The sequence below is a fragment of the Bos mutus genome, chromosome X, assembly GCF_027580195.1.
Source record: "Bos mutus isolate GX-2022 chromosome X, NWIPB_WYAK_1.1, whole genome shotgun sequence".
In the NCBI taxonomy this organism is placed as follows: Eukaryota; Metazoa; Chordata; class Mammalia; order Artiodactyla; family Bovidae; genus Bos; species Bos mutus.
The window spans coordinates 98,499,191-98,517,307 of NC_091646.1; the positions used below are offsets into that span (position 1 = coordinate 98,499,191).

At 35.8% G+C, this 18,117-nt stretch overlaps 1 protein-coding gene across 6 annotated transcripts in view; it reads left to right on the forward strand.

The window, feature by feature from the left end:
* The window catches only part of DMD (dystrophin), a 2,671,852-nt gene that overhangs the window by 600,785 nt on the left and 2,052,950 nt on the right, over window positions 1-18,117 (forward strand). For all 6 annotated transcript variants that reach the window (XM_070365439.1, XM_070365442.1, XM_070365443.1 and 3 more), the window contains one exon: window positions 14,439-14,500. In XM_070365439.1, coding sequence (XP_070221540.1) covers window positions 14,439-14,500 — 62 coding nt within the window. Of the gene's footprint in view, window positions 1-14,438; window positions 14,501-18,117 lie in introns of those variants that run through there.

The following is an 18,117-nucleotide window of genomic DNA, read 5'->3' on the forward strand; positions in this document are numbered from 1 at the left end:
CTAAATAGAAGACTTTGGAGGGGGGGGGCTTTCCTGTGGCTCAGCAGTAAAGAATATGCCTGCAATGCAGGAGACAAGGGTTCAATCCCTTGGCTGGGAAGATCCCCTGAAAAAGGAAATGGCAACCCACTCCTGTATTCGAGCTTGGGAAATCCCATGGACAGTGGAACCTGGTGGGCTGCAGTCCATGGGGTCACAAAAGAGTTGGCCAGGACTAGTGACTAAACCAACCAACCAACAAAAGACTTTTAGAAAATAATTTGATACTTGATTTGAAGCCCCTATATCAGTTTATATTAAATTTAGATTTAAACAGTGAATACAAATGTCTTAAATGAGAATACTGTATATATGGTCTGCTATTATGTATTTTATTCTATAGGACATGTTTACCTGCTATATCTAGTATATTCCTCTGTAAGACAGAAAAAAATCTAAATCTCTGTAACTTATAAGAATAGACGTTTATATCTTAGTCCCGTGTCTCCTTCAATCGTTGTATTGAATTCAGGTCAATTCCACATATGTTTCTCTCCTTTTGGGAACATAGTCTACATGAGGAATGATCTTCCACCAGCTAAGAAAATAATTGCCAAGAGGAGTGAAAATGCACCATGATTCTTTAGTCCCTAGCACAGAACTGATACACTGTCAGATATACTTGTGTTTCATTGGTCAAGTCAAATCACATGACAAAGTGGGTGAGTTAGGAAGTATAATCCTCCTAGGTTGATTTATGCCAAACAAGGAAAGGTAAAAATGAATCATGAAGAAATTATCTGATTGCCTACGTGCTCACAAACTTTCAATGAAAATAGTTAGGAATAATAATTCTATTCACTTATTTTATACTACATCTTTGCTTAAGACTGCACTTACTGTTCTACAGCAGCAATCCCCAACCTTTTTGGCACCAGGGACAAGTTTCATGAAAGACAATTTGTCCACAGACCAAGAAGGGGTGGGGATGGTTTCAGGATGATTCAAGCACATTACATCAATTGTACTATTTATTTCTAATCTAATGCTATTGCTGACCTGACAGGAGGTACCAGTCCAAGGCTCAGAGGTTGGGAACCCCCGCTAGGATACTTCATCAAAATGGAGAGTTTGTAACTATGGTTATTTACTTTTTACAGACTAGAAAACTGAGGCTTTGTGTTGCTTTGTTGTCGTTTAGTCTCTAAGTCATGTCCAACTCTTTTGCAAACCCATGGACTGTGTTCCGCCAGGCTCCTTTGTCCATGGGATTCTCCAGGCCAGAATACTAGAGTGGATTGTCATTTCCTTCTCCAGGGAATCTTCCCAACCCAGGGATGGAATCCACGTTTCCTGCTGGGTAGGCACATTATTTACTACTGAACCACCTGCTTAAAAGATGCCTGAGGCCAAGTTAATACAGGATCAAATCAAGTAACTTAGGCCCAATATCCATATGGATTAGTTTGCATTACTCAAAAACCTGACTCAAACAAGTACTCATGCAGGTGGTTCATTTGCACAATAATCCCTGGTAGCTCAAGAGAGAGATAGGCATACATAGTGAGTCAGGAAATGAAGAACAGATAATCTAAGAACTACTGTGGGCCAATGAATAGGAGCCTGAGAGAACATGGCCAACAATTGTTCTACTGGGATTTTATCCATAGATTTCTGTCCCTCATTTGCTGAGGATTACACTTGGAGGAATTAGATCTCTGTCACTTCTGGGCTGCCCCGCAGACAGGCTTACCAAATGCTCCTAGGATTAGGAAAAGCCCTAATGCAAAGATACAGAGAGATGTGAATTCTTGAGGTGGAAAGTCTTCAGCATCCACAGAATCTGTTCACATTCACAGGTAAATTCGGGGCTGGGCCAAGGAAATAAAGCATGAGACATGAGCTATATCTACTCTACCATTTTCTTAACCTTTACAGTGCAAGTTTAGCAAATGTAACTTGTGATTTAAATATCCCTTTGTAATACACTCAAAAAAGAACCCTGGGTCTGTTTATAAAGCATCTCATTGACACAGACATTTGGAAATGACCATTGTGTGCATTTGGCTGATTGCTTTTCTGTTTCAAAAAGAACTGTTTTACAATCCATTAAGATACGTAAAAATAAACCACAGAATAATGTATTTTTTAAATTTTCTAATAGATACATTGAGCACTTTAAAACTGACTAGGCTGCAGTATGAAAGCAGGCTTCTAGCTAGTGGTTCTGCCACAGTATCCAAGTATTTCATTCCACCTCTAAATTACATAAGAAACCTTGATCTATTTTGATTTATTCTGCCATAATTAGTCCATGATTATTATTTTTAATAAAATAAATGATCTTTTTCATGACATACTGCTGTGTATTTCAAGTTTGCATACTAATTAATAGTAACTTCCTTTTATGCATAAAAAGTCTACACACACATGTTAGTGATCAAACAAGATGAGATATTTGAAATCACTTTGTAAATAATAATGCACCACAAAGATATTCATTATTCCCATTATGGCTAAACACATTTCACTCTTTGGGTCATGAGAGGGTGTAATTTATACTAATATAATTTTATATTCTTTCTTATCTTTCAAATCAAGGAGACTATAATTACTGCACATTTATAAATACTTTTCTAGGTAGGAGTCATACTGTTAATATGACTCCTACCTAGAAATTGTGTGTATTTTGCAAGGTAATGCAATTTATACAGACAGCCCACAAGAAGTCATGGTATCAGTTCAGGTCAGCTCAGTCACTCAGTCGTGTCTGACTCTTTGCAACCCCATGAATCGCAGCACGCCAGGCCTCCCTGTCCATCACCAACTCCCAGAGTTCACTCAGACTATGTCCATCGAGTCAGTGATGCCATCCAGCCATCTCATCCTCTGGCGTCCCCTTCTCCTCCTGCCCCCAATCCCTCCCAGCATCAGAGTCTTTTCCAATGAGTCAACTCTTCGCATGAGGTGGCCAAAGTATTGGACCTTCAGCTTCAGCATCAGTCCTTCCAAAGAACACCCAGGGCTGATCTGCTTTAGAATGGACTGGTTGGATCTCCTTGCAGTCCAAGGGACTCTCAAGAGTCTTCTTCAACACCACAGTTCAAAAGAATCAATTCTTTGGCGCTCAGCTTTCTTCATAGTCCAACTCTCACATCCATACATGACCACTGGAAAAACCATAGCCTTGACTAGACGGACCTTTGTTGGCAAAGTAATGTCTCTGCTTTTGAAAATGTGTAACCAGCAATAAAGTTGTAAATATTTTCTCTCTTGATTTTTCTTTAAATTTTCACTTTTAATATGCACCATAGGTCTGTCGCATTTCATCTTCACAATTCTGTACCAGGGTTTTCATTCTCATGATACAGATGATGTGATGAGGCACAGACAGGATAAGTAACTTGCCTACGGTCATACAGCTAGTGAGAAGTGGAGCTGGAGTTTGAAGCCAGGCTATTTGATGCTGGAACAAACATGTTTAAGCACTGACCCTTACTGTAGCTGAGACATATTCTTGATGTCAGAATGGAATTTGTAGCATCTACCACATGGCACTCTCCTAACTCATGCTAACTAACTCTCCTAACTAACTTTTTGTATACTCTTGTAGTTTCAGTTTTCTCTTTGTTACAATAACAATAGCTTCATTGTTATTAGGCCCATTTCATGGTAAATTCTATAACCATGATCAAAAATAGTTTTGCAATTTTTGCATTGAGTTTTCAATATGTATGGTATTATTGGTTATTTTATGAATATGCAGTGGTATGATTATGTAAGGTTCCGACCATAACTCTAGGTTGCTAATATAGCATAAATTCTATGATTAAGTGCCAGGAGATGGGAGGGAACTTTCATGCAGTATAAGCTGACGCAGCTGCTCAAATTATTATCTGAACCCATCAACTCCCTACCATAAGAAGTAGTTGACCTACATGAGAAAGAAGTAACATTTTCAGGGGAGGTAAAGGGTCAGGCAGGTCATCTGTAGCATCTTACATTGTGTTAGAAGCCACAACAGTCAAGAGGAAGTAAAGAGCAATTTCATTATATTCCAGAATGTAATTCACCTAGAAAAATCAAAGTAAATTTTTTGCAATAAATATTCTCTGTTTTTCATTCCACATAGTGATGAAAATAAGTGCTTCAGTCCAAATACCAAATTGTGAGAGAAGATATTGAAACATGATTTTATACTTAGTGGGTGCTCAATGGATATTTTTGGAAATGAAGACAGAAAGTGTATAATTAACAGAGCAGTTTGAGCAGTATGGCAAAGTGGCAAGAAAAATAAAACATTAGCCTGGGACTCATTAGAGTAGAATTTAATTATGGAATAGTTAATCATTTGGTTTGTTCAACCAGTTCTTATTAAGAACCTATTTCTGCTTGAAGATACCATGTTGAGTGCCAGGAGTTAAAAAGACATAATGATGCTCCATTCTAAGTGTGGTCACGTATAGAGGGTGATGGGTGGTGTGTAAGATGCTATATAGAAGAGAGTAAACTATTTATGATACTAATAATACAGTTTGAAAAATACTAGAGTACGTATATATCAGAAGAATTGATTGATGACTTCTGCCAAGGGGATAAGGGTGATTATGAAAGTTCTTCACATTTGAATTTGACCTGAAGAGTGAGAGTTCTCAGATCACATTCCAAGGACTGCATGTACAAGGGACTATAGTGAGAAAGTGTGTGGCTTATTCACAGAGACATTTGGCATGTGTGGCTAGGGTAGACCTGGTAGGTATGTGTGCAGATGGGTAAAGGGTGTGTGTGTGTGAATGCCAACAGGCACGATAAATATTAAGTTTAGAAAGGCATTTGGCGTCAGATTGTGAAGGCCCTTGTATCTGGCTTTTAACCTCAGGACAAGCATTTTTCAAACTTGCATATTAACTCACGAGTTACTTATTTCGTTACTAGATGGATGATGGTGCCATTAATTGGCAGGAGGAGTTGGATGTGTGAATTTATTTGGGAAGATGAATGATATTGTTAAAGTTCCTGCAGGACATCTAGATAGAGGTATAAACAGGAGTCAGCTATGTCAGTGTGACGATCAGGACATTAATCAAAATGAAAAATATAGCTTTAGGTATCATCAGTATCAATATATAGTGGTGGTTGGGGAGGGAGAGAGGAAGTCACTTTGCTTAGGAAGAATAAGCATAGTAGAACAAGACAAGAGACAAAAGATAGATAGGATCCTGGGAGAATGCCAACACTGCCAGGGTGAATGGTGAACAGGTCACTTGAACAGATTAGCAGACAGCCCTTGTGTTGGAAAGTGAACCAGGAATCAATGATATTTCAGAAGCTCAGAAAGCTTGTGCACTCTTTCTAGTAATATCATTCACTAGAGGGATGGATAGGGAAGCCTGGTGTGCTGTGGTCCATGGGGTGGCAAAGAGTTAGACACGACTGAGCAACTGAACTGATAGGTATTTCAGTTATTACCTTCCAGTTGCCTTGTAACTCCTACATTTTATTTTCAACTCGGATTTCTCTCTTGTACTTTAGGTTCCAGTATGTGATTACCTACCACCTATATCCTTCTTGTCCCAAAACACTCCAAACTCATTATTTCCCAGTTCTTCTCATACTCTCATTATATATACAGACCCAGGGCTCTTCCTGAGCACTCTAGACTCCAATTTGAGTAATTTAACATCATTGGCTCTACCTCTCCCAAATTTCCTACCTCCACCTCTAATTAATAATTAGTTCTTATCAGTCATACCTATGAGTTCCCTGTTTGCCTAGTGGTTAGGATTCTGCGGTTTTCACTGTCATGGTCTGGCTTGATCCTTGGTTGGGGAACTGAGATTCCACAAGCTGCATGGTGTGGCCAAAAAGAAAAAAAAAAGTAGTGATCTTATCACTAATACCTATTAATTACATCTTTCCTGTATTTACCTCTCTCCAGTCCCACCGTTGGAGAAGGCAATGGCAATCCACTCCAATACTCTTGCCTGGAAAATCCCATGGACAGAGGAGCCTGGTAGGCTGCAGTCCATGGGGTCGTTAAGAGTCAGACACAACTGAGCGACTTCACCTCACTTTTCACTTTCATGCATTGGAGAAGGAAATGGCAACCCACTCCAGTGTTCTTGCCTGGAGAACCCCAGGGATGGGGGAGCCCGGTGGGCTGCCGTCTATGGGGCCGCACAGAGTTGGACACGACTGAAGCGACTTAGCTGCAGTAGCAGTCCCACTGTAAGTCATCAGTACAGACCATCATCACTTCTCACATTGATTTTAGTTATAGCAAGCTAAATTGGTTTCCTTGATTCCAGTTGTTGTTGTTGTTCAGTCGGTCAGTCATGTCTGACTCTTTGTGACCCCATGGATTGCAGCACGCCAGGCTCCTCTGTCCTTCACTGTCTCCTGGAGTTTGCTTACATTCCCGTCCACTGAGTCAGTGATGATTCCAGTAACCTCTCCTAATATATTGCTCATACTGTGAAATCCATTTCTAAAAGCAAACCTATATTGCCATTGCCCTACTTCAATTCTGGTTCGGTTTCTAACTGCCTTCTAGCTAAAGTTTAAAGCTCTTTATAATTAGGCTGTTTGTTTATCTTTTTTTTTAGACTCATCTCTGCCACTTTTGTCCTCCTCCTCTTTCTCTAGTTCCACAAAAGGACCACACACTCTCTCTCACATACAAATAGCTGCACCTGCTCTTTTTATTGTCTTAAGTTCTTTTCCACCTTGTATGCTTCTATAATATTTTTCTTTTTTTTTTTTTTTTTGCTTCTGTACACTTGCTTGGGCTTCCCTGGAAGCTCAATAGGTAAAGGATACACCTGCAATGCAGGAGACGTAGGTTCAGTCCCTGGGTCAGGAAGATCCCCTGGAGAAGGAAATGGCAACCCATGCTGATATTCTTGCCTGGTAAATCCCATGGACAGAGGAGCCTGGTGGGATACGCCCATGGGGTTGCAAGAGTCAGACTTAGTGACTAAACCACCATACTCTTGATTAACATTCAGAACTCAGCTGAGATGTCACTTCATCAAGGAGGCACTGGATTTGTCAAGTTAGTTCCCTTCCTAGAGGCTTATGACAAAGCCCTATATTTTCTGTAGTTGGGAACTTATCGGTGTATCTACTATCTCTTCATTTTAGGGTATGTTTCTCTCACTATGCTGTAAGACCAAAAGGGTAGGAACTTAATTCCTTTACACAGTGGAATTTCTACCACTAGCAGGTGTCTATGTATGTGTCACTTCAGTGGATAATCTTAAAGAGGAAAGGCTGTAATAGTTTCCTCTTGCTGCTATAAAAATGACCACAAATGTATCCACTTAAAACAACACAAATTTATAATTGAATAGTTCTTCAGAACTTCAGGTCAGAAGTTTGCAATTGGCCTCGTTGGGCTAACACAAAGGGTCAGCAGAGCTGTGTGCCTTCTGGCAGCTCCTGGGGAGAATCTGTGTCCTTGACTTTTCCATTTTCTAGAGGCCGTTCATGTTCTTTAGCTCATGACCCTCTTCCTCCATCTTCAAAACCAGCAACACTGGGCCAAGTCTCTCTGCCATCTCTCTGATTTGCCCTCTTGGGCCTCTCTCTCCCCCTCTTAAGGACACTTGTCATTATGCTGGGCCCACCCAGATAACCCAAGATAATCTTGCTGTCCAATATGAGCTGGTTAGCACATCTAATTCCATCTGCAACCATAATTCTCTTTTAAAATAATTTATACTTAGCCTATTTTAAAACAATTAAATTTTAACAAAACTTATTCACAGATTCTAGGGATTAAGATGTGGACATCTTTGGAGGACCATAATTCTCTCTGCAAGTTAACAGAATCAGTATCTGTGCAGAAGAAAAATGAGGAGAGTTCTGAAAAGTAAATTTGGTCTCCAGTATCTTGAAAATACCTTTATTGAGCTCTACTATGTCACACTTTCAATGCTTACCACTTGGGAAGACAGCTATAACCTAGATAATCACTGTCTTAGAAATTAGAAAGGATATAAGCAGTGTTATTAGGAAAATCTTTTATAGGATGATGAACAGTGGAAACTGTATTACGCTGACTGTCCAGCGAGTGAAAAATAAGAAAACATTTTTGACACTGTTTTTTCTCTTCTTTGTACAGTAATTTAATTATTTTAGACCACCTCGTTATAAAATGACCATGAATGTCACCTTCGGCCCAATGTTCTATAGTCCTGTGATCAAAAGCTATTACTCAGATTTAATGGAAGCATTTTTCATGCCAATTTCCAGTCTACTCTCCTCCACTTTGCATTGCCATTTTGTAGCATTAATAACATGGTAAACCAATTTTCTAAATATGTCCTGAGTTTGGAGTCTTCCTTCATAATGTTCCACAGTATCACATAATCCTATCTAATGTTTACCATTAATCTTCTGCATTTCTCATTTCCTTTTTCCTCATTTTTGGTGGAAGCAGAGAATGGACTGACTCTGATAGCTCTTCCATATTGCTTAATAGTCCTCTCTTTAAGGTGAAATAAACTCATGTCCCTTCATTTTTCTTCCCTATGTGCATTTCTAAATTGTTTTCAACTTTAATGTTTCCTTCTCCTCCTAAACTTCTATTTTCTGGGTAACTTAAGAGATGAGACTCTTCAGTTAACATTAACTAGCACCCAAGAAAGTATCCGTAACACTTAAAAGAAAATGTTTTCCTAGCAAAGATTGTGATTAACTGCCCTGTGAAATAAGGATAATTTCTGATATTCTTATAACTGGGTGGGTTTTTCCCCCCAATTTTTTAAATGATTTGACTCATGTTGTCTTATGTGGTAGCATATAAGGGATCGTGTCATGGAGACTACCCGTAATCTTACTCCCAGCTCTCTTTGTAATTTCATCCAATTCTGCTCCCTTCTTCCCATTTTAGAGTGCAGGAAAATTGCATATACTGGAGAGCGTGTGCTTTTGGTTTCCTATCTCCCTGCCTTTGCCCTTGGTATCTTCTCAATAAGATTCATCTTTCCCTTTGCACCTTTTCTTCTTTCCTTATTTTTGCTCATCTTTCTAGATTAAACATAGCCATCACCTTCCAGAAAATGTCTTCCCTAATATCCATGTAGCTACATATCCCTTTCTTTGTACTCCTGAAGTACCCTTTGAATGTAGGTACCCTTAATTATGCAAAATGTTAAATATTTACCCATCATATATCATTTTCTTCTATGCTGTGAACTTTGATAAAAAAGGAATCTTGTTTATTTTCTTGATAATTAGTACAGTGACCAGCATATACTAAGCATTTTGTATATAATATTTTATATAAATAAATGAATTCATGACATCTTAACAACAGTTCCATGAGTGAAAAAAAGCAATAAATGTCCTCAATTCACAAATAAAGGCCACCAAACTAATACGTTCTGCAATGGAAATTGAGACCTAGTGCCTTAATTTTATGTTCTCTCAGTTTGCCCAGTATCATTTTTGTGCAGTAACTCACTCTTGTGAATTGCTAAGATCACAATTTAATTATCCCACTTTTATAGGGGATTGAGGGTCTCAGGGATATCAAAGTTAATAACAGGGTGAAAGCCCTTTACACTAATTGTAAAAAAATATGAAAGAACATATTTATTGAATAAAAAGATTTTATTAGAAAGGGTTAATTGATTCTGAGATGAAATATAGTTTTTGTGTATGGCAGAAAGCTAATTTTATATGGGTTTTCCCCACAGAGAGAATAAAATAAAATGTTGGTCACTTTTTGCAATATAGAAACTAGTAGTTCTTCATTCTTTGATATCTCCACAGAACAGTTTTCATATAAATTTTTCTAAGAGGGATTTTTCTTCCTTGCATCTCATATTGTTATACTCAGGCATATTTGTGTTAGTAGAAGAAAATCACTCATAAACAAACCCTAGAGGAAATAAAATAAAATATATGTTTCTTGAAATGATTAAATAGGAGTATATAGTCACTTTCTGATAAAAGAATTTTCACTTGATTCTTTTCTCCTCTTTCTTGATGATTTCATGTTAACATCTCCTACTATGGACTGTGTATCTACAGCAACATACTCGTATCAAAATAGTCTCTATAAGCCCTGTAACGATTTATGTATGTAGGTTTATATGTGTCAACTTTAACTATGAATGTATAGGTGATCATGCTTAAAGTGGTCAAATTTTAAGTAATATGATAAATTATAGTAGAAATAGATTTAACTGTGCTGTGCTGTGCTTAATCACACAGTCGTGTCCAACTCTTTGCGACCCTCTAGACTATAGCCCACCAGGCTCTTCTGTCCATGGAGATTCTCCAGATAAGAATATTGGAGTGGGTTGCCATGCCCTCTTTCAGGGGATCTTCCCAAACCACGGATCAAACCCAGGTCTCCCACATTGCAGGCAGATTCTTTACCATCTGGGCCACCAAGGAAGCCCAAGAATACTGGAGTGGGTGGCCTATCCCTTCTCCAGAGGATCTTCCCGACCTAGGTGTTGAACCGGGGTCTCCTGTGTTGCACGCGGATTCTTTACCAGCTGAGCTATCAAGGAAGCCCCAGATTTAACTATATACAAATGTAAAATTTTAGCATAATAAGAATGAAACAAGAATTGAAAAAAAGACCACTTGAGAACATATATTTGTTCATTGACTAAGCGCAAGTAGCTTAATTTACAATAGTGATTTTTAACTTGGATTTCATGGAATCTTTGGCAGGGAGGTCAGTTAACCTCATGAACCTGTATGTAGATATGTGTGTATAGGCATTTTTTTCTGTAGAAAAGGATTATTATTTTTTTTATCAGATGATCAAATGGAATCCATGACTTGAAATGTTTAAAAACTACTAATATATGACCTCATTCTAATTAATTTTATTTATCAAGTGCTCGATAGATACATGAGCAGAGAATATAAACAAGTATTTTGGAAAGAGTAGAAACATATAGAATAAATAAATGTATAAATTGTGTTCTGTTTAGTTAGTAATCAAGCAGATTCAAATTACAGCAAGCATCAACTATCTCTTTGTATCTAATAAAACCACATTTGTCCAAAAATACAAGCAAAAAAATCTGCTATCAACAGTGTAAACTCACTCTTTCTGATACCACTAAAAATTGGTATGACCATTGGGAAAGCAATATGACATTATTTAGTAAAAGCCATAAATTTTCCATAATGTTGACTCAGTAATTTCTTCTAAGACTGTTATACAGCAGAAGTTGGAAAAGAATTCATGAAGATGTTCATTATGATGGAATCTCTAATAGCAAACAAAAGGAAAAGGTAGCCCATATGATGTTTATGGTAAAATAAGTAAAAAAATAAAATGAAGAATATTATTGTGGCTAAGTAAAATTCATGTTTGGGGAGGGTTGTAATGTGCAGGCACGTAACTTTTGGTGATCCTTGTATGTTAAAATATTTTTGTCATACTAATATATGACAAAAATTGAAACAACAAATATTAATTAGCAGATATAAGAACATTATTATATAAAATATTAACAAACAAATCATACGGTATCATTAAATGGTTCAATTTTCACTTCTAGATAAACACTTGTAGACATGCAGGTTATTCACTCTGAAATTCTGGGATGTCATTCACATAGGTTACAACATACATGGAACACCCTGGGTTGTTCAAAATAAGGCTCTAAATTCATGACTATTTTTTATTTGTGTTAATATATTCACCTTTTATGACTCTAATCACCTTGTAGTAGTCCATATTATCTATACAGTCATAATGGTCACTGTGAAAAGACATGGACTTTGATTCAAATAATCTATAGCAGTTCATCTCTGTCACTTATCAGTTTTATTCCTTCTGAGCTTGTAGTTTTAATGTATAAAATGGTAAATTGCATATGGACTGATTGAAATAGTATATGTAAAACAGCTTTGTAAACAATAAGATAGTAATGTTATATCTTATAATAATGATAAAATTAGTATTATTACTATTTGTCATTTTAAAGAAAATAAATGTTACTATACAAAAAGAAAACATTAGCAGGTAACTCATGGAAGGCATATTTTTCTTGCATTAAAAGCAAAAGAGGTACAAGAGTACATTTAGTGAAGATGTTTATATGATGAAGCTCACATTTAGTGCTTTTTACACAGCAAATGCATATTTTGCACATAATGTCAAGGTTTCCCTTCTGCCTTCAAGGCCTATCTAAAAATTGTTCTTTGTACATATAATCAAAAACAATAAAAATATTGCTTTACTACCCACTTTTCATTTAAAAGCATCTGGAACAAATCTCTTCAAACACCCTCATATTCAGCTTTTGGTGAAGATGTTTGGGTATGTTTTAAAAACCTCTGGATGAATGCTTTCAAATGACTCATTCATTCTCCCATGTCTGACAGGATATATATGAACATGTAGGAAAAATAAGTGGAATTTCAAATAAGGTTATTAAGTTTTGTGAATATATGTGTATGCCATTGAGAAATAGACCTGTACAGACCTGTCTTTCTTTATAGCAAGTCCGTGAAAAAGGTTAAATCTTGACCATCTGAAATTCTGTTTATTTATTTATTATTATTATTATTATTATAAAGAGTATATTAGATTTATGGCAGTAATATTCAAAAGAGGCTAGATTAGGTTTAAAAGCTATTAGTACCTAGTTTTATTTATTCACACTTGTCAACAAAGGAAAGATTTCTATGTTATAGCTATCATGTATCCTCTACTGTGTGAATAATGTTGATATTTGACCATACACAGTAGCTTGTGGGAGTAACACAAATAAGGAGGGAGTATTTTGCGATGCTAAATAACATTTTCTCATCTAGGAAAATGGTTTTAGGTTTATTATTTTTCCACTATTCTCTTTTATATTGCTTAAGAATATCTACTTATGGATTAATAATACTCTTTAAAGATAAACAGACATTCTTAATGCATAGATACGTGTGTCATAGGAAAGTGATTGTTTACTGTATATCATCTGTTTTCAGAAGCAGTGGAGATTGACTACTGAAAAATAATATGAGAGCAAATGAGGTTGTTTCCTGAGGGCATTTTAATAAGGGTTCTTTTGACCCATGTAAATAAAATATGAAATGTCTCAATTTTAAGTCTCTCTCACATACACTCATTTATTCAACATTGACTAATATGATTGCATTTACAGTAATTTCAAGATAAGCTTCAGCATCAAAAAAGCATTTTAATAAATCACAATTGATGATTTTCCTGTCCATTGGACTTAATACTAACTTCCGGCTTTGGAAAAAAGAGATAATTTTTAGAAGCTTGAATTCTGCGAAGCTCTTTCTTAATAATTTTCCACCCTAATCTCTTGGTGTAAGAAGTCCTTGGGGATTTTCCTTTGAGTATATTTGTATACATAATCCATGAAGAGTATCATTAGCATTTTGATTTGAAATTTCCTGACTTTTAGATGAAGAGAAGTGCTAGAAATTTTGTAGTTTTACGATCCCCCTTCCTCTAATGTATTCACATATTGATCAAATATTTTCTGAGCTCTTAATTTGTGCAGACAGTATGCTAGGTTCTGGGGTACAGAGATAAGCAAGACATGATCCTGATCATCAGGAAACCTCTCCTATAATGGGAAAAGGCTATGTTAGGGGCCTGTGTTAGAGTATGCAGGTATTACAAAGGAGGGAAAAATAATTTCCTCATGGACTGGAAATGGGGAAAACAGTACTCTTGCCTGGAGAATCCCATGGATGGAGGAGCCTGGTGGGCTGCAGTCCATGGGGTCGCTAAGAGTCTGGCAGGACTAAGCGACTTCCCTTCCACTTTTCACTTTCATGCATTGGAGAAGGAAATGGCAACCCACTCCAGTGTTCTTGCCTGGAGAACCCCAGGGACGGCAGAGCCTGGTGGGCTGCCATCTCTGGGGTCACACAGAGTCGGACACGACTGAAGTGACTTAGCAGCAACAGACAATTATTTATTTTGATTCTATTGGAGTATCTACTCATTATAGTTGTTTTGTTGGTGTTTAGTCACTAAGTTGTGTCCAACTCTTTTGTGACCCCATGAACTGTAGCCCGCCAGGCTCCTCTGTCCATGGGATTTCCCAGGCAAGGATACTGGAGTGGGTTGCCATTTCCTTCTGCAAGGGATCTTCCAGACTGAGGGGTCGAACCCACATCTCCTGCATTGGCAATTAGATTCTTAACCATTGAGTCACCAGGGAAGCACCACTATTAATAAATAGTCTCTTTTTTAATGCTTTTATATAGTATTTGAATGAGTATGGACTTGACTCTATCAATTATTTTTCAGATTTCATTTTAGTTTGGATGCTCAGTAGCAACATCACTCATGTTCAATTTCATTATCAGTGAATTTACTACTAAGTATAAAATAACACTAATGTATATTAACAGAAAGTTTTTTGGTTGTAAAATATGAGAGATATCCAAAGTTGCTTCTTAACGCTCTCCCTTTGTCTTTCTTCTATCTTTTTACATTGTAGATGAAAGAGAAGATGTTCAAAAGAAAACATTCACAAAATGGATAAATGCACAATTTTCTAAGGTAAGGATATTTTGTTGCTCCTCTATTGAAACATGATGCTGATTTTTCAAAATGAACTCTGTATCTGTGCGATTTAAATGTCCATATTGTTTTTCTCATAGTCTTTGTTTTAACTGTGCAAATCTGGGAATATTGTACTGACTTTTAATTAAGGAAGAAGCAACAGAATATGTGGTAAAGAGAAATTATTTAATTTGATAAAACATATCTTTGATTCTTCTTCATAATATTAGTTTCTTTAACAACATAAGTAACCAGAGGATTTTGTCAGCAATCTTCATCAAGTAGCTGGTATATGTCATACACTAGAAGAAGAGAGGAGAAATCTTTATTGTTCTGAAAACAATCATTTTATTGGTCCTTCTTGATCTTTACAAACTACAAGAAAAATGAATAGGCTATTTGGCCCCAAATGATAAGTTTCTTCTCTTTATATGTAGACATCAATCCATACTCCTAATATTTATTTATTTTGCAAATGTAACTAACTCGTGATCAATAGCACAATTCTAGATAATTTTTACATGAACACAGAGTAAAATATTCTTACCTTGAAAGCTACCATTAAGAGTGAAATATAAGGGGTTTGCTGTGGGTTTCAAGGCTAGAAAGACTTGATTTATATTTAATAATTGTGGATTGGGCAAATCAGTCAAATGTTTTATAAGTCGGTTTCCTCATCCTTCTATTGTGTGTGTGTGTGCGCGCGTACCTGTATAATCCGTCAAATACAGATAATGGAAGTATAAAACTAATAAAATGTGGATCCTATATGCAAGGCTTTAAGAGAAGTAAAATGGCAATAATGGTTATTTTGTGTGTTATTGTGATGATTAAAAGAGGTACACTGTGTGAGAATTTCTAGCACAATGCCTGACACCCTTAATATATATAAATTACTCTTTTCTTGAGCCTGTCTCACTTTGTGAAAATCTTGGCAGTAGATCCAAAAAATCTACTAGAAGATACAGTCTAAAAAGTGTCCCCTTTACTACTTCAAAAGTTTTTAGAGTATCATCCATTCTTTGTGGTATTTGACAGCAGAATTGCACCAGGTACTCTTTAGCATATTGGCAAGAAGTAAAGCTACTGAATTTTAACTAATCAACTTTCATTTATATTTACTTGCTGAGGTAATTAATAAGTTGCTATTACAGAACTTTAATAAACATAGGAATGAAATATGTTTTAAAAATCTCAACTTTTTTAAAGTTAAGTGGCATGCAAATAATATAAAAAGAGCAAATTATAATAATACAAATGAAAAATAAACTCAGAAATATTTAGGATAGGAACTCATAATTCTGAGACTATTTATCAGATAGCTGTGTATGGTTTAATTGCTATATCTAGTGGCCTCATTGAAATTTTCTTAATTTCAGAACTTTGTAGCAGACAATAGATAAAAGCTTTCAAACAAATCTATCAACAAATCAAGCATATAGAGATTTTTTCATAATAATTATGTATGTAATAATAATAATGTATTCTGAATGTTTGAATTAAACTAGTTATTTTAATAAGGGTTGTAAACATGATAGACATTGTTAATTCTCATTCCCACAAATCTAAATAGATCATCAGTCTCTATACACATTTCTAAGTGTTGTTTACCATAATGCATGTGCTAATAAACAAACGTAGTTTGATATCTTATATTCCGTGAAAAATTGTGAGCACTGTCTTAGGCACTCCCTACCCTAAGGAGCCCTCATATTTTAAAAGCTGTGGAATAATCACACACATGAATGTGTTTACTATTTTTTTTACAAATAGTCTGCCCCCAAATTCGACTCCCACTTATTTCATTTATTTTATAAGTGTTCTCCCTGAACGTATTAAAGTTGGATCAGGAGAGTCACCATTCTTTTAAATGCCTGAGCTTCATATTTGGGCATATCCTAGGTATCAGGATTATAAATAAATATATTTATAAAGATAGAGGGAAACTATTTAGAGATAAAATTTATATGAGTATATATGTGTATGTGTGTGTGTGTGTGTGTGTTGATTTTTCATTTAGAGATCTGAAAGATATTTTCCATGTTACCTGGTTTCTTTCTTGCCATGACTTCAGGTTGGATGACTAAATTTTATCTAGATGCTTTTGAAGATAATGAGAAGAGAAAGCTAATTGATTCAGTTTAAGCTACTCGGTGGTACCAAAAGATAAACATAGCTGTGAGATATGTCATTTGACATATATTTATTTCACTGCTACCTGGAATTGAGCAGAAGTCTAGGCCTGTGGGAGGCACCAAATTAGTTTAAAGTTGAATTTTCTGATCTCATGGAACATACATATTTGGGAGATGTTGGATAATTGCTAAATGGAGTAGCACTAAGTAGTCTCTAGGTAGTCAGAGAAAGCAATACTGAGTTAGAGTGAATCCAGAAACCTTGAGGAAGCAAACTCTACTGATTGAGAGACTCTAAAGTAAGGAACATCAGAGAGCGAGGCAAGAATGTGTGTTTTCTTTATAACCCCATTTATCATTACTAGTGCACCAAATATGTATAATAAATACATTTGGTGAGTAGTACAAATAATTAAATATATACTAAATTTAAGAGAATTAGACATTCTGAATGAAAAGAAAACTTGAGGAAGGCTTTAAAAAGAGAGAAAAAGCAGTGAAACATTATCATCTGTCTGTGTGGTAAATTGGACAGAGAGAAACACATACAACAAAAATAAAGATGAATATGATGAGGTAAAAGGGTTATCAGTTAGGCATGTATACACATATACACCTTTGTATAGTATCTGTAAAGTATAGGGAGACAGCAAAGTAGTTTCTGGTTATTTTATAAGGCTACATAAGGGATAGTTTAAGGGGAAAATGTGATTAAATATAACCTTATCATTTTGTGTCATTTGAAGCTTAACGTATCTTTGTAGTAAATCCAATTGATTTTTTAACTTTTCCAGTACCATTTTAAAATAGACCCTATCTCTTTTTCTAAATAAGTCTTCTATTAACCTTCAATTCCCAAAAATTTTACTAGAATGTGATTTATCACATCTATTCTATAAAGATAAACAATATTTATCACCACATAAACACAAAGCCATTGCTAAGTAAGATTAATTCAAGGTAAATGTTTTCTTCTTGTAATTTATAGCTATTTTATAATCCTAAAAAATGTTTAGTATTTACTGTACCACAAATATAATTCACATTATAAACATCTTGCACATTGACACAAGTTCTTTCAAAAAATCATTTAAGGAAAGTACACTTTTGTAATCATGACCACCAATAATTTTGTCATAAAACTCCCTTGATGTTTGCATTAGAGGAAAAAGCAATTTGTGGGGTAAAATATTTACTACTAGATCAATTGAAAGATTTAAACCATCTATCAGTGAGTTATATGATGAGTTTGATCCAATGCTGGATTTAGCGATTAACTTTTTTCCATCTTCTAACTTCACTTTCTGTAATTTTTCCAAAAGTAGTAGATAACTTTGTACTAGACTTATATGAAGTAAAACTGTGTAATTGATTTTGTCTGTGAACTTCTCAAAGGTTTATGATACGATGATGTCTTCATTGCCACATATGTCTTCATTGCCACAAAGTATGTGCGTGTCTGCTTAGTCACTAGTCATG